The sequence below is a fragment of the Ammospiza caudacuta genome, chromosome 1 (genome assembly GCF_027887145.1).
Source record: "Ammospiza caudacuta isolate bAmmCau1 chromosome 1, bAmmCau1.pri, whole genome shotgun sequence".
Classification (NCBI taxonomy): Eukaryota; Metazoa; Chordata; class Aves; order Passeriformes; family Passerellidae; genus Ammospiza; species Ammospiza caudacuta.
The window spans coordinates 24,313,874-24,337,856 of NC_080593.1; the positions used below are offsets into that span (position 1 = coordinate 24,313,874).

The 23,983-nt window shown below is 41.7% G+C and overlaps 1 protein-coding gene across 1 annotated transcript in view; it reads right to left on the bottom strand.

The window, feature by feature from the left end:
• Positions 1–16,455, bottom strand: part of CDK6 (cyclin dependent kinase 6) — a 136,298-nt gene extending 119,843 nt beyond the window's left edge. Inside the window, exons 1-2 of the mRNA XM_058821055.1 lie at positions 16,259–16,455; positions 13,736–14,222 (exon numbers count right to left, since the gene is read on the bottom strand). Coding sequence (XP_058677038.1) covers positions 13,736–13,968 — 233 coding nt within the window. The 5' untranslated portion in view covers positions 13,969–14,222; positions 16,259–16,455. The remainder of the gene's footprint in view (positions 1–13,735; positions 14,223–16,258) is intronic.
• Between the last annotated feature and the right edge of the window lie 7,528 nt (positions 16,456–23,983).

Genomic DNA, 23,983 nt, shown 5'->3' on the forward strand with positions numbered 1-23,983 from the left:
TGACTGATTTCAATTTTGAAAGCTATTACTGAGCAATGTGGGCTGACATGTTTTGAGTTTATGGAAAAACAGAAATCCCCCCAGAATTATTCCAAGAGATAAAGGTATAACACCGCTGCTTTACAAAAACTCAGGTCTTGGATAATTCAGACTGGAATGTAAGTTAGACACCAGAGTTTTCCAACTATTTGCAACTGCACAATTGTGCAATTTGCCCAAAATTAAATCAAGGCAATGAAACTAAGTGAACCATGTGCAGCATCAAATTTTTTTCAATAATGACATAATAAACCCACTTAGTGGCAAATCCTGTATGAGATCAGTATGGCAGAGTGAAGAGTAATGACAAAAAGAGAAACCACAACTGAGAAAGCTTGGAAAGGTGCCTTAAACTACCTGTAGACTGCATGAGTGGCCATCTCCAACACACATCATCAGTTACTTTTTTTGTTGTAAAGAATTAATGATTTTTGACCAAAATGGCTTCTGCTGTAGCTTAAAATTGCATGCAGGGTAAGCAGGCAATGCCCATCCATCCCAGCTACTATGAGCTTCCTTTAGCACTTTAATGCCAAACACAAACTAGAAGCAGACTGTCTGAAGCCAGAAAATGTCACAGAGACCCACAGTCCCCTACTACAGAAAGTGCATAAATTTTGCCAAGTGATAAAAACAAATGCCTTGTACAAATTCCTACCAACAATTCATGTACAATAGACTTTGGTTAAAAAAAATTTCCCCTGTAATACTCAGTTTGTCTTTCATCTAAATTCTTGTAATCCAAGTTACCCTCTGATTTCTATACTAATGTTTTGTTCCCCTACACCCAAAATAATTTCCTATTTGATTTTGTGACATCTGTTACTGCACAAACTCTCTACCAGCACTTCCACTTTTCACCTTCAAACTTTACTGACTGGCATTAATCTCATTGAGACTGAGCCAGCTACATTTGGATGGCCACCCTACATTGGAATGATAAACTGTTTTGGGATGGAAAGGAACTTAAAAGATCATCTACTTCCAATGCTCCTACCACACACCCTTCACTAGGCCAGGCTGCTCAGCTCCATCCAGTCTGTCCTTGAACACATCCATGTGGCCACCTGCCACTTTTCTGGGCAAGCTGCTGAATGAGTCACCTACCCTCACAGTAAAGAAATTCCTAATATCTAATATCTAATTCCTAATATCTAATCTAAACCCACCTGCTTTTAGTTTGAAGCCACTCTCTCTTGTTCTGTCGCTACAAGCCCTTGCGAAAAGTCCTCCCTCTTTCATTTTTGTAGGCTCCCTTCAGGTACTGGAAGGACACATGTAGATCATACCAAAGCCTTCTTTTTTCTAGGCTGAACAAACATAAATTTCTCAGCATTCTCTCACAGGAGAGGTGCTCCATCCTTACAACCAACTCAGTGGCTCTGCTCTGGACTTGCTCCAACAGGTCCATATCCTTCCCAAGCTGGGGACCCCAAAGCTGGATGCAGTGTTCAGGTGGGGTTTCCCTCACCAGAGCAGAGCAGAGCAGAGGGACAGAATCCCCTCCCTCACCCTGATGCTTTGGATGCAGTCCAGGACCTTTTGGGCTGTGAGTGCACATGGATGGGTCATGTCCAGCCTTTCATCTACCAGCACCCCCAGCTCCTTTTCCAAAGGGGTGCCCTCAATCCCTTCATCCCCAGCCTGTGCTGATACTGGGGTTTGCCCTAAACCGGGTGCAGCACCAGTACTTGGTCTTGCTAAACCTCACGAGACTTCCCATGGCCCCACTTCTCAAGCTTGTCCACCTGGGCTCCCTCTAGAGTCAAAACGAGCATTTCCAGAGAGCAATTCACTGTACTCCAGCATGGGCACCAAGGATGAGTTGGACGAATTATTCTCCTAAAGCACATGCTCACTCTGCACTCAGTATGGGGAGACCCCAAATGACTAAAATGGAATACACTTTTAATATTCAGATCAATAAAGTGTCTAATCACAATTACCTCACATCCCTATCTTGGTATGCATGGCTGTGTGTACCTCTTGTGAGTCCATCACAATACACTGGAGCACAGCCATAAAGAAAGTCCTTGTCGCCCTCAAACATCACCCATTCCTCCAGAGAGTTTAAGAATCCAATAACCTTAAACTGTCCTGCTGTATCTAGCATCCTGCTGTATCTATACCCTCCAGGAGGAGGATATAGATCAAAACAGCAGCCAGGATTTCAGTGACTGGAGAGAGCATGGATGTAAAGGAATGGTGTATGACCCAAGTGACAAAAACTGTGCTGCTGCAACTCTCTATTTAACTACCCATCATTACAAATCTAAGACTTCAAATCATTCCTCTTGACTGCTAAATTTTTGAATTACTTCTTGTTTCTTAATCTCTCCATTCTAAAGCCTATTGTTACTATGTCAAGTTTGGGAACCATCCCTTTTCCAAAAAATGTCAGACTTAATTATTGTGGGCACTATGACTGTGTGTCTTGACTATTAGAATTTCTTAAATCAGCTATTCAAAATTACTTCAGGCTATGCAGAGAGTGATCTCTCTTTTTTGTACTCCAGGAAGAGCTACTTCATTGATTGTACCTCTAAGTGTTGTCCTTAAATCTTATCTATTTGTCTTTAAACTTTTTCTACTATGAACAGTGGTTAAATTGTGCTTTATGAGTATTTTCATGAACTTAGTTTAGTGCTTCTTCTAGAATCACAGGTTCAAGATCCTTGCCATCGATGACAGCAAAAGATTATTTGTGTTTTTCATGACTTAAGCTTTGCTTCTGCAGAATAGTCTTGCTCACTCTCAACTTTGGGTTACTGGAAACCAAGCACTCTTCGAACTCTATTTTCTTACAGACATCACAATATCCTTTTGATTTGGGATATTCCAGTATACCTTAAATGTCTTTAAATGTCTTCTAGGAAAACTCCCCCATCACTGTCATTCACCTGTCTGCCATTTATCTATATCCACAAATACCTTTCATTTTTAGTCCAATGGATTACCTGCCTCTTCTGTGCAAATCCTAACTCTTCTTGTTCTTGTACTGCCATGATCTTCAGTTTTAGTCTCACTGCTGTATTTTTTCACTTCTGTACAAATATTTGCTTCTGAAATAACTGACATCTCTAAGCAATGTTTTAATTCGACCAAATAAAATTTGAAAGTAATAAAACCTTCTTGAGTTCTTAAGAATAGAGACAATATGAATAATAAGCAACAGAGAATTGAGAAATGCCAGGTAATGGCATAGTTTTTTTTTTAAACTATGCTACAAACATAAAGTCAGTAGGATGAATGGGATTCTATTCTATCTAGGAGATAAAGGTGCTCAGTTCTGCAGAAGTACTAACTTGTCTGGGCTCTGCCTTAAATTTAATGAGACATATCATTCTAATTTTCAGACCATAGTCATTGATTCCAACCTGTCTGGATATGGGTATTACTGCTTTGATCAAAACTTGTTGCTCAGCATTTTATAAAAAGCAGAGATAAACAGTGAGGCAACAAATTGATTAAAGATGTCTGTAAGGAAACCACAAAGATCAGTGGGTAGGCCTATCTCCATGAACAATCTAGAAGGTTATCTAAGGATAAACAACACACTAATTAAAGTGCAGATGTTGCCTAATCTCTATGTCATAAAGTTCACAAATACAAACTATGCTGATAGATAAAAGTTGGCAAAACGAGATTCACTTTATAATCTACTTCCTAACACAGAGAAGGAATACAGGTCATTGACTTTCGCTGTCCTGAAAGAACCTGGAAATCAGTAATAAAGGTTCTAGAGCTGTGTTAGTGAGTAACATTAGACATAAACTTCAAAACAGTACAGCAAAGTCTCTAACTGTAGCTCTAGAAGCATTTGCACTAGAAGCATTTGCCCTTGAAGAAAGGACATGTACACTGCACTGAAATCAATGTATCTGTGATGCAACCTGGAATTTGAGAGATAATGTTGGACAAGATGCTCAGGTGACAACACAGAAGCAGACACCAAGTATTTAAACATACTGAGTTAGAGAGGAATTATTTATGGCACAAAAAGGAAGTGTAATTAGGAGTGAAACAGAAATGCTAAATCTAATTCAGTGAAAAACCTAACGAATTGTTGTACCCCAGTTTGGTGAACTCAATAGTTGAAGCATGTAAACTCTGAATGGTGAAGTCTCAAACATGCATGTTTGATGGGACACCTCTGCACAGTTTGCCTGTGCTGTGCATTTCTGTTCAATTTAACATTAGGATTTTATGATTTGAACAACCAAAGCTGTTTGAATCAGGGTAGCCCCTTCAATTCCCCAGTGGAAACTCGAGCCCTAAATTTGCAGCTTGATTCTTGGATTAGCTGGAAGATGTGTATGCAATTCTGCCATTAGGCTGCTGACACAGATGAACAGCTAACTATGCATATTGCTTTTTGGAAAATAATGCAAGAAGAAGCAGAAACTCTTCCTTCAGCTGTAATCCTCTCAAATATTGCATGATGATGCACTATCACAAAGTCAGGGCACTTAAAGATCAGAACTGTATTTTCTAGAGAATACCAGCTGACTACAATTTATTGAATGTCTGTTATTTGAGACATATTTATATTCTAGACAGCCACGAGAGTTTTTCTAGGAAAATGATATGATCATCAGTGAGGGAAAATGAAAAGCACAAATCACACAGAATATACAGTACTGTGAATCTTAAGTATCTATTTTGATCTTTAATATGCAACATAAAAACTACCCCAATATGTTTATATGATATGGAAAGAGGCAGAAAATCAAAACACCATGAAAAAAAGTGGGAATCTTACTGAGACTTACTAAAAGGGATTAAATTTTAACTTGGATATAATGTATTTATGAGAATCCCACCATATTTCTATTTATATGTCGGAATTTATTACAACTTTATTCAAAATACTGTTGCTAGGCATGTTTTAAATATGTTGTAAATGTAAGACTTTCATATCATATGTATGGTTTTAGTCTCATGGTGTTTTTAAAAAATGTATGATTCTGTATTTCTGTGCATTAAACATTTCCAATATTTTTTGAAGAAAAGGAATTCAACTCCTTGTCACAATGAGAGAAAGTTAAATGTGACATTCAATGGCTTCAAAGCCCTCCCTTTTTATTGGGAAAGAGCAGAGTATGCAAGGTCCTCTGAGGTTGTTTCACTTCAGCAGGAGCTGTGTAGCCAAATGAGTCCTCCCCCAAATATCTGAGCACAGTCAGTACATTCCCAACTCCTACAGCCAAGTTAAAGTGAAAACGGTCTTAGTTCAGTAATGATTGAGGTGGTTTGCTCTAATCAAATTAAACCAGCCAAATGTTCTTTTCAAAGGTAACTGTCTACTCTGCAGCTGTATGCAAAATACCACATCAAATGTGGAAAAAAAAGTGATAGAATTCTATCCTTACAGTAGAGCCCTGGCTCCACAGATGAAGAGAAACAAAAGCACCAGTCCAGCTAGGAATTACGATCACAGAAAGCTCCCAGAAATATGCTAACTTAAGAAACACTGAACAAAGTACTGAAATTTCCAGTTTATAATTAATTGATTTCAGGGAAAAGGGAGTTCTCTGGCATTGTTAAACAGCAATTTATCACATGGACCACACTTCAAATAGATATTAAAAGACTAGCCAAAGTTTCACATAAAAGAGAGAAAAAAATCATGCAGGCTTTTCCACTCTATTTTTTACTTCATTTCTCTGTTTCTATCAAAATATGTAATATTCAGCACTGACTAATGTTTCAAAAGTCTAAACTCAATAGGTTTCACTTAAACACAGTATGACTCATTTACACTAGAACTGAGTTTTCAATCATTAAATATGGGAAACTCCTGTAAAGATGAATTCATGTCTGAGTTAGTTTTTTATTTTCTTTTATTAAGAGAAGATCAGTCACCTGTTAATGATGATCCAGAGTAATAAGCAGTCAGTGTTGGTATGAACCCTTTTAACACAGCACAGAACTTTTTGCTAAGCTCATAGATTGTTAGCTAGGTATGCCATGGGAAACCCACCCAAGGACAACTCTACCAATACCAGCAAACTGGCACACCCTGTTTTCCGCTGTGAGAAACATTCACCTCATCCTAAAAAGTATCAGAGATACTTCAGAGAATAGAAACCCATCTTCTTGTGAAACCCTAAAAAGACATCTAAAGCATCATATGAAAGAGCCTCTTACTACTCATATAAAACATTTTTTATGCTGCCTAAAGAAAACACAACTGTGTTTTTAGAAACTTAAGGTCTGATTTTAAAGGGATTATTTAGGAGATTGTTCCCTTTTTTTTTCTAATGATGGGGCAAATTTTCAAAGGTGAAGAGTAAATAAATAAATATTAAAATCAATACAAATAATTTGGATGCAATGAGGTATTTTGAAAAGAGTTCGGAAATCAACAGTCACACTTCCATTCTTTGACAATCATCTCATCAACAGCTTCCCAAACAGCAGTTTCCCAAATGGCAAATGTCAAACGACATGATGGGCAAAAACACTCCTTGGAAAATTCTGAAGAGGTTCTTTATTAAATACCAATTCTTTAGAGTTTAAAGGTATACCTGTTAAATAATTGTGCCTGCATAATTAGAAGTATTTTTCAGATTATAAGAAGATATGAAGAACAGGTATAAGTGGAGGGATCTTCTCTCTTTTAAAAGAAAAAACACAGCTTAGTTATATATGTATATGGGCACACTTACCTTCTTATAATTTGTTAGATCATTAACAATCAACTTGTTCAGCAATACTAGAAAATAACTAGATTTCATACCAAGCAAACTAAATCCTCTACACAGAGAAGTTTTGGAATGAACTGCAACCTCTATTTTCTTTACTGTTACAAAACTTCATAGAGTAATTTTAAAGCTTCAGAACTAAATTACATCACCTAAGAATTACTACAATGACAAATAATTACTCTTGATGTCAAATTCATGTTACTACTCTGCCAAGATAGTTATATTACTTATTCTGCATGATTCATTTTAACTTCTAATAGAAATATTCTCGAGAAATAAGGCTTTAATCTAATACATGAATAAGAATCAGTATCTGTGATTTGTATTCTGACATACATTGTCCCTGAACTCTAGCCAGAAAGATGTTTTAAAATTCAGCGCATTCTTAGCATCATAGCTATTTCTATTTGATAATGCACTTAGATCTATGCTAAGCTTCAAACAGCTTAAATCCCACCAAGCCCACCTGAGTGACATAGTCAGTGCTTTGCTGAGCCACAGACTCCAGGTCCAGCCCGCTCTCTTTTAAACCCTGGGACAGCAACTTCTCTTCTCCCTGCTCTGTTCCACGCTTCAGCCAGAAGTGAGTACCGTGAAGCAAGCTGGAAAGGCCCAATGAATCTACCCCTGGCCTTCGTCTGTAAGTGTGGACTATCCTCTCCCCTGGCATCCAAACCTTTTCAAGGCTCAGTTTGGAATCCTAGACCCCACTCCATACCCTGGAAGTCACAGCCTGCCATCAGCAATGGTTATGGTGGAAGAAGTTGGTTTTTCCTTCCAGGCAGGACCCAGCAAGGCTAAATATCTTCAAGAAGAGCACAGACATAATCATTCACAGATTCAAAGAAGGAAGAGAGTATTAGACATAACCTAAAATTACTAACATTTACTCATACAAAGACTGGAAAGATGGTTTTTGTAAAAAACTTAGATTTAGAATGAGATAAAATACTTTTTTAAAATGGTCTTGTACTCATTCCAGAAACTGAACTTCCTAAGGCTCAGAAGTCCATTCCATACTCAGCCCTTCCTTCCTGACATGCTCTTATCTTGTCCTGTTTCTGCCAGATCATGTATTAAAATTAAATCATCACATCTCTAACTAACAAACAATTCATATGATTGGCAAGAATATCCTTGTCTTCTCAGTACATGTTCATTCTGTGGACTGCAAGGCTGCAAGCAGATGGTGACAGGCCAGCACTCATGTTCACTCTGCCCAATGTCCTCTGACAACAAATTTCCCCAAGACCTATGTGCCCTGTTCAGTGGCAACCCTATCATTCTCCTTTTCCCTCCAGCCATCAGAGAAGCCAATATTTGCAGTCCCTTCCTTCCCAAGACTTCTGCAGTGTCCCTTGCAATGGCCAGTCAGTACAGGGATGATCTCCCTTGCCTTCTGACCAGAACTGCTCTCCAGCCTGGAAATGCCTTTCCCTGGCCAAGGCACTTCCCGTCGTCACATCTGCCTTGAAGATGATCCTGTTTGTGTGAGACTAAAACTGACTCTGAAGCTCATTCAGTTTTTCCTTCCCATTACTCATCCATCATTTCTACCTCAGCTGAGATTCATCTGCCACACAAATACTTGGCAAGTTTCAAGTTCAGTTTCTTCTGCTCCACTCCATCCCTGCATCTTATTTTACTCTTTCTGTTTGCAAGACAATCTTTCTAACTAGCAATGCAATGATCACCATTTCTTTGTCTCTAGGGGCTTGCCAGATGTCATATTGAGTGATGCTACACAAAAATAAATTGTATCACACAATACAGCACACTGCTGATGTGCAAGAATGACCTCACAGACTAGAAGTTTAACATTAGCTTGGCAGAAAAAAGAAGGAAGGAAGCAGAATTCACTAGAGACAAACACCCCCTAAAATAGAAATGTTTCACTTGACAGGATGGAACATCTCAATGATTTTGAGAAGATCATCCTTTCAACTTATTAACAGTACAGTAATAAAGCCAGAAGCCAGCAACAGCATCACCAAAAATTAGAAAGAGAAATAAAATTAGCTACTGCCTTCTGAATTTTTTTCCCTCTGTATGCTTGCCCAAAATTTCAGTCTAAAAACAGAAAAAAAGCAAAACAAATACATGTTCAAATTGTTTTGCAAAAGGTTAACTAGGTATTGATGATCTGCTATTGGTATGTCCTGAATGGTCTACCAGGTCAGACAGGGAACTTCAAGACACTTAGAAAAATACCTTCAAGGTACAAGGAAACTTTAAGCCCCAAGCCATTTACACACTTCTGGGGCCTCTGGGCAAGGTAAAGCAAGTGCTGGTCTTCATGTCAGCATATGCAGGGATGGGGAGTGATGTGTGTGCCAGCCTCTCCCCCAACACTCAGGGGGCCTTGCCAGGGCAGTCAGCTGAGGGGCTCCACCAAGCACCCAAGTGCAAACCAAGAGACAACAGCATGGACCACAGGATTGCAGTAGCAGGGAAAAGGCAGCATGACATGCCTGCTGTACTGCAGTCAGCAGTTTACAGTGCCACTTATAGTGCAGTGGATATAAAATAACATAAAAACTTGAACATGGCGTAATTTTGCAAATAGTCATAATTACTGCTTTTCCCCCCACTGATTTGTACACAAAAAAGAATGAGGAATAGATTCAGACTTCCAGGTGGATCATTCTGTAGAACCTAAGTCAGTTAGCTGGAGCAAATATTCTGCAAGGTATCAGGAAAGAGAGAATCAAGTCTTTCATTTCTTACAAGGTTATGATCACTTTGAATGGCACTTACTCTGACACTTACCTTTGAAATAACAACCCAGACTAGACTATATTTTAATAGGTCATATTCAACATCATTTCAGCTATTTAAATACTGGAAGTTATTAAACCATGAAAATATTGAAAAAGTTGTATTTATAAAAGAAAAGTTATGAGATAGGAAGCAAAAATATACAGCTTTGCATTTTTGTTCAATTTGCTTATGGTTTAATGCTATTAAAACTGTTAAATAGAATTATAAATATGATAGAAAACTAGCATGCCAAGAACTACAGTAGTCTGCCTTGCATATCACCTTCCCAGAGTGCAAATTCACAGTTTGATGATGACTAAGATACAGGGGAAATTATTCATCTGATTACCAGCAGGAGAGAGATAAAATGAATGCAAGATACAGCTGAATTTAGCATTATAATCACAAGAAGAATTTTTACAGATATCTTGCAGCAGAGTTTTACACACAGGAATTTCCTGAATCTAATATGTCATTTATTCCTGGCAAAGTCTGTTCTTTATCGACATATGTTTCATTTTTCCCAACTAGAACAGTACTAAGCTATGGAACTGCTGGACCAACTTTTGCCAGATTTACCTACTGTATATAATAAAGTTTTATTCAAGTATTACATCTGAAAGGTGATCTAGAGGAGCACCTTGATCATCCTACCAGCTACAAGGGACTTTTCCAAGCCCATGACATAGTTATTTTCAGATTGATTTACAGTAAGCTCTACTCTTCAAGATTCTATTTTAAACTTTGTTTTGTGAAAATAAATAGAATAGAGTAAGGTGTCCTGTCCGAGAGGAGCTCTATAAAAAGGGTAAATGTGAACAGGAAGGGATTTTAAGCACATAGCAATTATTTTAACTGCCTTTTCTCCATGCCTTTCTATACACTACTCTTAACAGTCTTATAAAAATTTAAATCAGTCCTCCGTATTTCCATTACAGTACAGAGATTTTCAATACCATCATTGTTCTGATGAAGATTATATTTCCCTTTGGTGCTTTTCTTGCACTTGGAACAAAGAAACACAAAACAAAGCTCTCAAAATTAGCAAACAGTAACATTGAAAAATATGATAAATATTATGTTTAAAATTATTCTGGGCTATTTAAACACCTTTCCCCTATGGAGAAAATTCTCTTCTAGCCCTAGTACCAAGCACTGGCAACCAGTTTTGGCTCTAACTATTTCTCAGAGAAGTGATTCTACAACTGTTAGGACAAACCTGGGCTGGAGGAGCACTGCTAGTCCTGAACCCTGGTCCTGTGGCCAGCAAAGCCATGGAGCTCTACCAATGCCTGCAAAGCACTGGGCCTTTCCTTGCCAAACTGGTCTTCACATCCAGCTCCACTTCACGGCCACAGAGAAGCCCTGGGCTGCTGAAATCCCCACTGCAGTCTCTGGAGAAGCCCAGAGGTGCCATTTGAGTTGAAAATGACACCTCTGCCTGAGTTCATGTGGCCTGAGATCTCTGCTGTCAGCTGATGCCAGAGCAGCACAGCCGACCACAGGGCCCAGGCAGCTCATCTGTACAAAGTCTGTCTAAATCTTGACTCACTGAATGGCTGCTGGCTTGCATTGAGCAACTCATGGATCACACATGCCACTACTCAGAGGTAACAGATACAACACAGTATCTGCAGGTCCAGCATAGTTCTCTCAGGCCAGCTGCTTGTAATATTTAGAAAAAAATGAAAGGTCCTCTCAAAATCAAAAATATTTAGTTTAAAATTTTTGTGCTGTTATCTCAGTGCTGGGAAAACAATGTATATTTTAATCCAGTATGCAGACAATGCATTTGGAATTTAATTAGCCTGGCCATGATATCAGTTTCCAGAATGCATGCCCAAACAATTAAAATATTTTGATCATAATATGTTCAATAAGTACCGTTAGATCAGCTGCTTAAAATTGCAGAACTTCTTTTATAGTATTTCCTTTCCTGAGTATATTTACATAACACAAAAATAGATGTTTAATTTCTATAAATTGCAAACTCTTCTACCATATTTTGTAACAGAACTGGGCCATTAAAATGTTTTCAAATAATTTGTCCATTTGAAGGACATGATTCCAGTCTCTCCAGAGGGCTCCTTATCTGCCCTACAGGTTAAAATATGGACAAAGGACATGATAAAATGTGAGAAATAGCATTCCTCACATTTTGGAAGAAATAATGTTTGGAATTGCTTATCTTCTGCCTTTTTGTGGAAAAAGGTGTGCAACCAATGTCCCAAACACCTTGATACATTACCAGCCAGCCCCTTGTGTCTCAAATGCTGCTTATGGCAAAAGGTACAGGCTTCACAACACCACTATGCGGACCTGAAACACACTTTCACAGATTTTTATATTAAAATTACATTCTCATATTGCTGCTTGAAATACTCACTGCTTTGCAGAGTTTTCATTCAAGCTTGTAAAAATATTTGAAGCTTCAATGTATTTATGCAATGCTCTGTTGAGATTCAACTGCACTTGTATCAAGCAAAAGCATGCAGTTGCATAGTCAGTTCATCAAATAGCTCTTTAAAAAACAAGAACTCTATTTCAATCATTTAGCTGCACTCAAGATTAGAAAGCTCTTAAAAAGATCTTTTATATCACATGGAAAGATGTTAATGGTAGAAAAATTCTTAACTATTATGTTCAATTATTCCCAAACAAGATTTAGCTTTCAAATATATAAATGCCTAAGCCTGGACAACTAAATCCTCATCTTCTCCCATAAACTGATGGGCTGCATTTCAAAGATTTTGACAGCTCCCAATTATTCCTCTACTGCTAAGGACCAACTTTGCGTGTGCTCCTCTAAACCAAGTCACTTGATCCAGTGATCAAACATAGGATGCCAACTTTTGAAGTATACTGACTAAGCCTCTGCCATTACTAGGTGCCAGCCAAGATAATGCTTATTAACTGAATTGTGGATTTGCTTGATGAGCAATGGAAGTGTGAGCTGCAGCCTGTGTGTCCCATTGCCACTAAAGTGAGACTGATGACATGCACTCCATGGTCAGCATTTCAGAATACATGTACTCTGTCAGTTTTGACATAAAGAAGACTGTCACATTACACTACCTTGAAATGAACAAAAGTGAATTCATCTCTAGCAACTGACTTTCGTAACTTATATATTATTCTCTGTCTCATCTTTCCTTTTGTGCCTAATGAACAGCCCCTGATCTCAGACCCTACAAAAAATGACGATTACACGTGTAAGGCATTTTGAAATTCACCTGTGAGTTCAGAGTATCTATTTCTCTAAGACTGAAAGAGTCTTGGTGTTAGTGACGTACAAAAATGTTTTCCTTTTGCTGTGTAATATGCATGTAAGTAAGACAAAGAATGGAAATACTCTTGCTAATACAGCACCACCAGCAAGATACTGACCAGTTTCATTGTGAGTATCTGCAAAGAGAAACTTACTTCTTAAAGTTCACAATTTTAATAAAAGATGCTCACAGGCTGCTGAAGGCTTCTAGCTATAGAAAAATGTAAGAGGTTACAGTAGGGCTAGCTTTATCATTGAGAGCACAGGCCACTTATCCAGGATTTATGCTACTGACACAACAGAAAGGACATCCTGGGGCCACTGCCACCATTTTGAGAGAAAGGTCTGACACCTCTACTTTTGCCCTCTTGGTAGCAGAATCAACAGCTCATGGTGAAAATTAGTACCAAACAGCACTCAACCCTAAGGCTGCTTGAAAAGCTTGAAGTCTTAAGCTGTTGCTTCTTTTTAACACCGTAATCTACAGCTCTCTATAAAAGAACCTAAAAAGGCAGAATGTACATTCCACTACTACTCTCATTCTTGTAATTTCTATAATCAACAGAGCTGGTAAAAATCAGCTGCAACTGGCAGTACTAATAGGTCACACAAAACCAGGGAGAGGTTGGGGTTTTTTTCATTTTCTCTCATGCCTGAGGAAATAGTATATATATGGCTCCTTGCCCATCCATTCCAACACTTAAATCACACACCTATGCCTCTGGAGATGGGTGTTTGTGTGTGTGGGAGGCAACGCACAGGGATGAGGTGAGGTCTGGCAGGCAGCACCATGGCCTGTTGAAACCTCAAACCACACTTCATGCACACAGTTTAGTGCTCACTCCAGCCACAAACCCAAACTAGTGTCCATTCCATTTATGCCCCCAAACTCTCACTCACCCAATCCATGTACTGTACCCAGGACCTCACTGATCAGGACAGTGTCCCACCTCCTCACCTGACCACGTTGGGGTGTTCGAACGTCTCCAGGTGCCTCAGAACTGCCACCTCTCGGATAGTGGACAGCGGCATCCCCTCCTCGCTGGTCTGCACCCGCACCCGCTTCAGCGCAACAAAGCGACCTCCGTTCTTCAAGTCTCGAGCCTTGAACACCTTCCCGTAGGCTCCTTCCCCAATCTCAGCCACACACTCATACTGCTGGTCAGCCAGGTTTGTGCTGTCCTTATCCATGCTGGCACCAGTCCTCTTCCTCCTCTCCAAGTGCCCCGAGGTGGCTCTCAGTCTCACTTACTTTTCGAAAATCAGTACTTTGCTGGGATGCAGACAGGCCACGCACTTGGTGCCTCTGCCAGAGAGGCAGCAGGAAGCTCCTGCCCTCCTGTTCTTGCTCCTTTTCTGTACTGGCCACAATGCGCCTCTGCTTTTGGCCACCAGGAATTATCATACAGTCTTTGGGAGCATTGCCTGTGTAAAGCCAAACAAATCTGGAGGACAAACCAAGCAAAAAAAATTGAGTTTAGTTTAGTTTACTTCATGACTTTGCATTGTTCAAAACCTGCTAAAATTAAGCTAATACAGATATGCAAAGCAAAATCATGGTGGAAAGGAAGACGCGAACCATGAGGGTGACATATGTATCAAGGTCCCGGAGTGGCTGATACACTACAAAGTTATCAGGGTCTGCGCAGAAGGGTAGGTACGCATTCGGCTACAGAGCAACACCATCCTCAGGGGTTTCACTGAGAATGGCCTAAAAATGACCCCATGACACATGGGTGATGGGGATGGCAGAGCTAGCTAGGCATGTGTGAGAGGAAGCGCTCCTCCAAGAACTTATGTCAGGATTTCAGGACTCCCAAGTTTTCCTCATTTAACGCGGTGGAGTCCTGGATATGTATTTTGCTATATTACTGACACTTGCTATTAAATAATAGCATTTGGAGGTTTCTGCCTTGGTCTGCTCTCTCATATGCTAAGGCCTTCATGGAAAGATCATGAACACATTGCAAGAAACAAAGCACCTGTGGAGAGAAGAAATACAGGCAGACTGAGATGGCAATAATACACTATGAAGCATTGTGCACTGAAATAGGTTCAGAAATACGCACTTTAGCAAATTTACTAACAAGCAAGAGTATTGGCTGTGTGTACTGCTACATGTGTCACTGGCAGCTCTTTGCAAAGCAGCATGGTGAAAGATGTCTTCAGGAACAGCATGCTCTGCTGCAGAGTGCATGAGGCTGGAGAGCAGAAGCACTTCTGCATCCAGTTTCATCCACTTTCTGCAGGACTGCAAACCCTCTCCCCTGACAAAGCTCCACATCAGTTCCTCCCTTCCCTCTGACCCTTTTTAACACAGCGATACAGTGACCTCCAGGATTGTAGCCCTGTCCTACACCACATTTTTACCGCGCTACGATGAATGAGTCCCAGATAGGTGAGTCGGGGATCTCTTATGTGGAATTGAAGCACAAAGCGCGACGGCTATTCCGCACACTTAGCTGACCTTACACCTCAGCTGGAGATGAAAAGCGCAATCTGAAGGAAACCTGTGCCCACTGCTCAACCCTTCTCCTCGGCTGCAGCCGGAGGCGGCTCCCTGCCTCGCCGGCTTCAGTTCCCAGCACATCTGCCACGGCACCGCATCGCCCCAGCCACCGGGCAGCCCGGCGCCCCCCGCCTGCAGCATCACCGGGCGACACCGAGCGCGGGCCGCCGTGGGGGGCCCCCCGGAGCCCGGTGTGAGGGGGTACCCGTGCCCGAGCCCGGTGTGCGGGGCAACCCCTGCCCGAGCCCGGTGCGCGGGGGGACCCCAGCCCGCCCCGCGCCCCCGCCGCGGCCGCCCGCGCCCCTCCGGCCCCGCGCCGCGGGCAGGGCGCCCCCGAGCGGCGGGCAGCGGCACCGCGCGTGCGTGGCGGCGGGGCCGGCGGGCCTCTGCCCCGGCGCGGCCGCGTGGAAACTTACCCGTGCTCGCCCTCCCCGGGCACGGCGGAGCACCGGGGCCGCCCCCGGCCGCCGCTGCCCCCTCCGCGGGCGCCCCGCAGGCGGCGGGGGGTGGCGGCGGGGGACACGCGGGGAGCCGCGTCCCCGCGCTTCCTCTCAGCGGACGGGGCGGGGAGGGGGGCCCGGCTCCGCTGCTCGGCAGGACGCAGAGAGGACCCCCCCGGCGGCTCCCCCTGAGGGCACCCCTTCCCCCCGCGGGCCCCTCCGCGCCCCCGCACCGACCCCGAGGCGGCTGCGGCGGCACCGCGGGGCGCACTACCCCGGCCCGGCCGCCGAAGGGACGCGTCCGCGGTGCCGCCCGCGGGGAGGGGGGGCGAGCGGCGTGGGCTCCCGGGCCGGGCGGGGAGGGGACGGCGTGTGGGCCACGCCGCGGGGCCGGGTGCGCGGAGCACATGGGCGCCCCGCGTTACCTGGTGTGCGCCACGGCCGCCTGCACCGCCACCAGTTCCCCAAATAATCCTCAGCCCCGGGGGGTGGAGGGGGGGGAGGGAGGGGGTGAGTCCTCTCTAACACAAACCTCCCATTGAGCGAGGCGGGGTGGAGAGCCGGCCCGGGGTCTGCCCCTTCACATGGCGATGTCTCCGGCAGGTCCCGGCAGCGGCCGCCCGGGCCACACAGGTAGCTGATCCGCGGCTCGGCCGCCCTCGGCTCGCATCCTCCTGCCGCCGCCGCCGCCGGGCTGCACCTTGGCGCAGAAGGAGCTCGCACTCGTCCCCCAGCCCGCTCCTCCCGCCCCCACCCTGCCCGGGGAAAAGGAAAACGCGAAATAAAAATCGCGGCCGGCGGCCCCCGGGGAGCTGCAGCGCCACGATCGCAGCCCCGCCGGCCGCAGCCTGCGGTGCGGGGCTCGGGCACCGGCCCTCGGCGCCGCCGCTCCGCCGCTGCCCCGGCGCTGCGCTGCCGCTGCTCCCTCGCTCCCCCAGCCTCTGTTCTGCCTGGGAGCAGCAGCAGCTTGCTGCCTTTTTTTTTTTTTTTTTCTCTCAACTTTTTTTTTTTCCCTTGCTTTCCCACGCTGGCTGAATGTGACTTGACCCCGTTTCAAAAAAGTTTGACATAGTGCTTCAACATTTCCGCATTCCTCCCCGACTACAAAGGCTGCAGCCGCCTCCTTCTGCTTTCTGTCTCTGCTCTCTGTCTTCACACTCAATGAAATCCTTCATGTGCCCCTGCCAAAGGCAGCCGCATACCGCAAGGGTCGCCGCGAGCGCCGCGGCCAGGCACGGCCCGGGGCGAGCGCCCCAGGGGGTCCCGGCAGGGCCCGGCCCGGCCCCGGCCCCGGCCCGGCCCCGCCGCGCTCGGCGCTGCACGGGCGCGGGCTCCGCCGGCTGCGGCAGCACTGAGAGCCTGACTCATTCCTAGAGCTCAGCGTGCGCGGCGCTGGGAAATAACCCTTGTGGGGTTTCTGTTTCACACACCCCCCCGCCCCGGCCGCCCTCATCATGGGAAAGAAATATTTAATTTTTTTTTTTCCCTCCAGAAAAACGCGAATTCTTCTGTGTTCTTCTGTGCTTTATTATTTTTTTTTTCTTTTTTATTTTTTTTTTATTTTTTTTCTTTTTAAATTATTTGCTACTTTCCATTCACAGCGCAGAGGGCAGGAAGTAAGCACCCGTGAATGCTTTCGGGAAGCATCAAGAAACTTCGTTGCTGAAGAATCCCCAATCACAGCGAAGTCTTTGCCCCGACAGAATTGCTGCTGGAGATGCACGGGGCAGGGGGCCAAGGAGAGCAGGGTGTGCGAGGAGTAGGTTGCACCAACAGCCTGTTTTCTGATGCAGAGAATATTCTGAATGGAGCCAATTCCTGCAAATACTGAAATTCACCACAGGGAAAAATAAAGAAAAAAATCACAAAACAAATACCAATCAACTCTGTCTCCATGGAGAAAAAGCATATGGCCTAGGTCCCAGTTCTCCCAGCTGGTACCCTACCCTCTAGCACATGCTCTTCTGGACCTCAAGGATGATTATGATCCAACTCTTGAACCACCAGTTTAACTGGGAAGGAGTGGACCCAAACTCCCTTTTACAGAGAGAAGTGTAATTTAACTAAGTGGTTTTATAACTACAAAAAGTGTATGTCTAGAACTTGGTGCTCTACACTGATTTAGAATAACTAAATATATATATATATAAAATAGAGTACAAATGAAAATAATCCATATCATGAAAGATGCATATAATTACTCCGGCTGGGCTCACAGTGCTAACCAGCATATATTAAATTGTATAGGTTAAATAAAAACTGACTTCAAAACTTACCCCAGCAATTCCTCATGCCTTTCCTATTTCTAAGAGGTTTAGAAGCAGCACCTGGAGGGCCAGCGAGGGGAAACTGGTTAGTTTTAGATTTAAACTTTTAGTTTAAATCACAGAAATTTCTCATCAACTTCTGAAGTCCATGATTTCTCAGAAAAATATGCTGAAGTTAACAGCAAACCCCATAATATTTAAATGTGAAAGTTTCACAGATTCAAATCAGATCAAATATTTGTTCTTAAAAGATGTGAAAAATCACATCACATTATAAGGTTCGTATGTACACTATTTTTGCTTCATTTTTTTGTTTTGTAATTTCCTTTCCTTTCCTTTCCTTTCCTTTCCTTTCCTTTCCTTTCCTTTCCTTTCCTTTCCTTTCCTTTCCTTTCCTTTCCTTTCCTTTCCTTTCCTTTCCTTTCCTTTCCTTTCCTTTCCTTTCCTTTCCTTTCCTTTCCTTTCCTTTCCTTTCCTTTCCTTTCCTTTCCTTTCCTTTCCTTTCCTTTCCTTTCCTTTCCTTTCCTTTCCTTTCCTTTCTCCTTCCTCTTCACCTTTCCCTGATACTTATGCAGCTGTAACAAGCTTGGTACAAAACCCTCCCCGGGTTCCAAAGGCATTTATTGTCTCACTTTACACGCAATGAGTTTCAGTTTTGGGAGGGAGAAGTGAAGCCTTGGTTGCTGTCTCCTCCTGGATCTCTAAATTCCTGTTGGGCTCTGTTAACTGTGCTGCTCCCAAGGAGGGGCTGAGGGGCACCGGGTCCTTCGGCCAGATAAATATGCAGCCTCACATTCAGGGTGAAGGTAGAAAAGAGATTTCTGCAGGACCCTGACATTTGCCTCTGTGCTCAAATGTGCCGGTTTATCATTCTTCTACTGAACAGCATTCAATGCAAGATCATCTTTTCATTACAAATATATATTTTCCCGATATTTTTGGGGAGCATATGTAATTGTTCTGTCTTTTAAAAGTGTTCTAGCTGCCTTTCTGTGTGGTGATGTCAGGAAAGATTGCCATGGTGTCAAATGGAATGAATTTATAACGGAAAAGTGTCACATAGTTAATGTGGCTTTATATGCTCCTCAGAGTTTTTTGAGGGACTTTTTAAAAAAATGATGTGACTATTTTTTTTCCTCCCCATCTGAAGTGGCCAAACTACTCTGTGTCCCAAAGTATAAAGAAGCTATACAAATCTCTAAAATTACCTAAACCAATTTTCTCAATTTCCACAAGTTAAGTGATTTCAGGAAGAGATTTCCAAACATGATTAAATGTAAATACCAGTTAAATATATGATATTAAAAACAACTTGTTGTAGAGGCTGAAATTATTACCTGAATTGTCAGAATTATTTGAAAATATAAATTCTACTACATTTGTTTTAAAGTTCAAAATCAAGGAGATGCTTCAAACAATATACATTTTAGAATAGTTATAAATTGGAAAAAGTACACTGTGCATTATAGATATTTTCATAACAAGCTTTAAAAAGGTTTAATCTTTTGTGTTTGTAAATAAAACATGCTTCTTGTAACATTTCTGTTTTGGAAGAGGTAAATGTACATTTATTTTTTATCAACAAAGGTAGTTTTTACATACAGAAGTTAAGAAATCCCTTATTTCTTTTAAAACTGATAATGTTTTAATTTTTAAAAATTGAAAGCTATTTTTTGAAATTAATGTTTTAAGAAGCTTACTAAATATTGTTATGAAATGAATTCTGACTACCATTTGTAGCTATTTCTACACTCATGTAATTCTAAAGTATTTTTTGTTCCAGAAATACAAAAATTTGGGAAAGTGTGTTGACAGAGGAAGAAATTTCTTTCTGCATCACTGTTTTCTGATTTTACATCAAAATTTTCTTTGTGAAATTGTGTTTTTCAATGCTTTTCAATTTCAGTATTTTAAATTCCAATTTATTTTTTAATGACTATAATTTCAAAGAAATCAAGAAAGATAGAATCCACTTATACTGAAATGAATTTAGAAAGGAAAAATTTAATTAATTATTTGAATTTGAATCAAATTTCAATCAAACTCCATTAAAATTAAAAAGAAATTATGTTATGTGCTGTACACAAATCACTTCCATAAAATGAGGTCTGTACTGTTTTGCTGGAAATAATGAATAAGCCAGTGGTGTGGAAATGGATAACAAGCAATTACCAGAATGAGTATAAAAGCAGTTGATTAAAAGAAGCTGGTAGTGGTGGGCAATACCGAGAATTGTGATGAATAGACCAAGACTTTCAGAAGGGATGAGACACAAAGTATTGTTTTGCTTTGTGCATTTTATCTGTATTTCTGGAACAGCTGAGTTTCTGCTGGGGATTCACAGTTTGGTCTTATAAGAAGTGTTCTGCAGAACAACATGAAACTTCCTTTTCAAAGAAAAGATTTTCATAAAGGGTTTGGAAAATAGTTTGCTTTTATTGGGGTGTTATTGGCGGGTTTTGTTTATTAACTTGCTACTTCATTCTCAGCTAAATTTGTTTTAACCCTTTTTTCTAGGCATTTATCCTCAAGAAAACACCAGAAGTGATGAGAGACCAACTAATGCTGAAGTAGAGATGCATCAGTCAATTCTTGTGAATTTGAATATTTAGAATTTGTTTTAAAAGCATAACTTATGACTTTTTAGAACTTCCCTTTAGCAAACCAAAATAGATTCTCTAAACAAAAAAGTAGTAATTATACTGCATAGAAAATTATTCCTGAGAAGAAATTTCAGATATCACATCTAATACCAAACTTGGGAAATAATTATTCTCACCTATCATTAACCTTGTTATAGCTGTGTGAAAATGAATTATAAATATATATTACATATTTTAAAGCTACTTTTGGTGAAGCATAGGCATAATGAGAACGATTATATAACTGAACACTAAGAATTAATTCCAATGTCAAACATCAAAATATTTTTTGTATGTAACTTCTTAGTTGAACACATAAAAATTATAACATATTTACTAACATATTTACAGACAAATAAATCATTAACATTCACACAATGTTTTAACTAATTTAAGTGAGAGAAAGTACTATCTAATCCCTGTAAACCATAGCAGCCACAGCATAATTGGCACTGATTAAGGCATCTAAGTCAATTACAGTATGATTGTTTGGTTTATTTTTCTTTCAATCAAAAAGAAATTATCTGCTTTGTTTACAGCAGATAATTTTATGTTTTACAAATTGTATCTTTCTGCTTTTACAGTAATAAACTATACTGTGGGGCTATTGTTTGTTAGTACAAAGAACCATAACATAATGTCAGAGTTTAAGCATACACATATTTGCCCATATTTGTTTGTATATGCTTTAGTAATTACCGGTGGCAGAAGTGGCCAAGAAAGTTGGCATGAGAAGAGCACCCCTAACACAAGCCTGTTTGCTCCAATAGTCTCTGTATATTCCTAGGAATGCACCTGAGAGAATCCAGCAGCTGTATTTTGCCATCCAGCTCTTAAGGCAAGAGCCAGGGAATCTCACTGATTGCCTTCCAAAAGTTGACTTTTGGGGATTACTGTGCAATGGATGATCAAGGGCACAATGTACACCTACTGTGAAGAAAGCAGCTTGCTGTCTGTATTTGCCTCGTTCCCTGAAGCTTTAGCTCAGATGTGGGTCCTGTCTTGGGCTGCACACTGAGCAGCCTCACGCTGAAAGGCAGTCTGCACCAAGCAGCTTGCAGTCAGAGCCAGGGAAATGGAAGGAGAGGGGAGGGAACACATTCAGTGACAATTACACTGCAGGACAGTAGTGAAAGAGTACAGCAAGAAGATGGATCTTCACCTGCAGCCCTGCTCCTGTGATCGTGCACAGGGCTGGATATGGTGTGTACGCTGCAGACAGTGTCAGAGGTGCTGGGGTCCTGATGGCGTGGTTTATGCCACAGGGCTGGCAGCCGGGCTGTGCCACCATGGAAGCTGCTAGGTAATCCAAATCCCTAACAGGAGTGACAGTGGGGAAATGAGCCAGCAGAGTCTGTTGAGATGGGCACTGCCAGCTTGTCCTGGGACCCTGCAGCATGAAGCACGAGGTGGAACTCCCAAGGAGCTGATGCCATCTCCCATCTGTGGTCTCTCGCTGACACTCTTTCTTTCAGCCCAGAGCAGAAAGTGTATCTGTCTTGGCCTCAAGATCTAGATTTTTTTTGAAAGGGGGCTTATTGGGACAGAAATATCAGCCACCCTGAAGCTGGCAATAGCCAACAATTGAGGGACATGGTAGAGAAGGGACCTGTGTTTGATTTACTTCCAAGTGTTTCCCCTAATTTGCAGTAATTGCTCATTGGTGCTATATTCTACACTTCTTTATAGCAATCTTTGGCATGGGTGAGGTTCTTCCCTCTTCCTTTCGGCTCTATTTTTTTTAGTGACTTTTACATCTGCTCAGGTAAGTGTACATACATCTGTGTTTATAAATTCATTGTATACATGCATCTTTCTTTCTTCATGCCATTTGCAGAATGCTTACTCTTAATCTCTGTTCTCCATTCAGTGTAGAAAAGAAGCAGAGACAGAGTTTTTGCTGTGAAAAGTGATGTTATCTGTGGAATATTTCAAAGAACACCCTGTTTGATTTGTATGCCATTATCCTAAGCCTTTTGTGTCATTCACATCTTTAAAAATGACTCAGAATATGACTTACTTTAGAATGCAGATATGAACAGGAAAGTTAGTCACAGAAAACAGGACTTTACTCAGCTGATCTGGTGCCAAATAAACTTAGTCTTATCTATTGGTAACAGTGACTAAAACAAGATTTTATATATTTTCCTTCTGTCAGCGTTTCATAGAAAGGGAGTAGACTTTGAATGCAGATAATGCACAGACCAGGTTCCTTAGCATGTTCCAAGGGTGGGCTTCCTTCTGTCATGCAGGAAGAACCTACCTTACCCAGAGCCCACATGGCATTTATGTGGTGGATAGCCAATAAGCCTTTTTTGTGTTGAACTTGGGAATTAGGTAAATTTGATCTGGAAATTGCCAGCTCACCCAGAACTCCAGCATGCCATCTGTATTGTCCCATTATGGAGAGAAATGGCTTATTTGCTTCTGCTTAATGAAAAATATAGTAACATTATTTTAAAAAACCCAAAACCAAACAAACCTGGTGTATGAGAAAGGAAACTACCCAAAGTATGGTGCCACTGTAAATTAATTAATATTTATCCAAAAAATCAAACAAAAATATGATCCCATATGATCTCTGGTGTCAGTCAGTAAATATAAATGTAATGAAAATTAAGTTGCAACTAGCATTTGACTGCAGAAGACACGACTAGTGTGGCACTGCCAGGAGCTGGTAAGACACTGATGTGTAACCCTCTAAAGCAGCACCGTGTCCCAGCAGCGAGGTGATGAAGGGGACGAGGAATGGCTGCCCCTCAGCAGCTGCAACAGGAAGCAGTGTTTTCTTTGTTAGAAATAACTGAGAGCTACATTGTATCGTTGATTGATTTATGCTGGTATACCGCAGAATCACAGAATCATAAAACGTTTAGGGCTTGGAATGGACCTTAAAGATCATCCAGTCCCAAGCTCCCCTGCCATGGGCAGGGACACCTCCCACTAGTGCAGGTTGTTCAAGGACCCACCATCCAACCTATCAGATCTGTGCTGGTTATTGATCTGTATCAGAAACAATTGGCTTAATTTACAGCCCAGACCTTGTTAGGCATTAAGAAACACCTTTTAAAGACAAGTATACAGTTAAGTACAAGTATTCTAGTGTAGGATCAGGCAACCACAGGAGCTAAACATCTTTTGGGAATTATCTAATTCTGTTCCAAAGAACTGGGATGGACTAGGTAATTCTGAGATCATCTCCCATCTATCTCTAAGTGTTTCTGATAATGTACCATTTCTGAGCACAAACACATTAAAAGCACATAATCACCAACAGCTATAACAGATTAAGTTTTTAAATTTATGTGTTCTGGAAAAGCACTGGGAATGTGGGGACTCTGCAGCTAG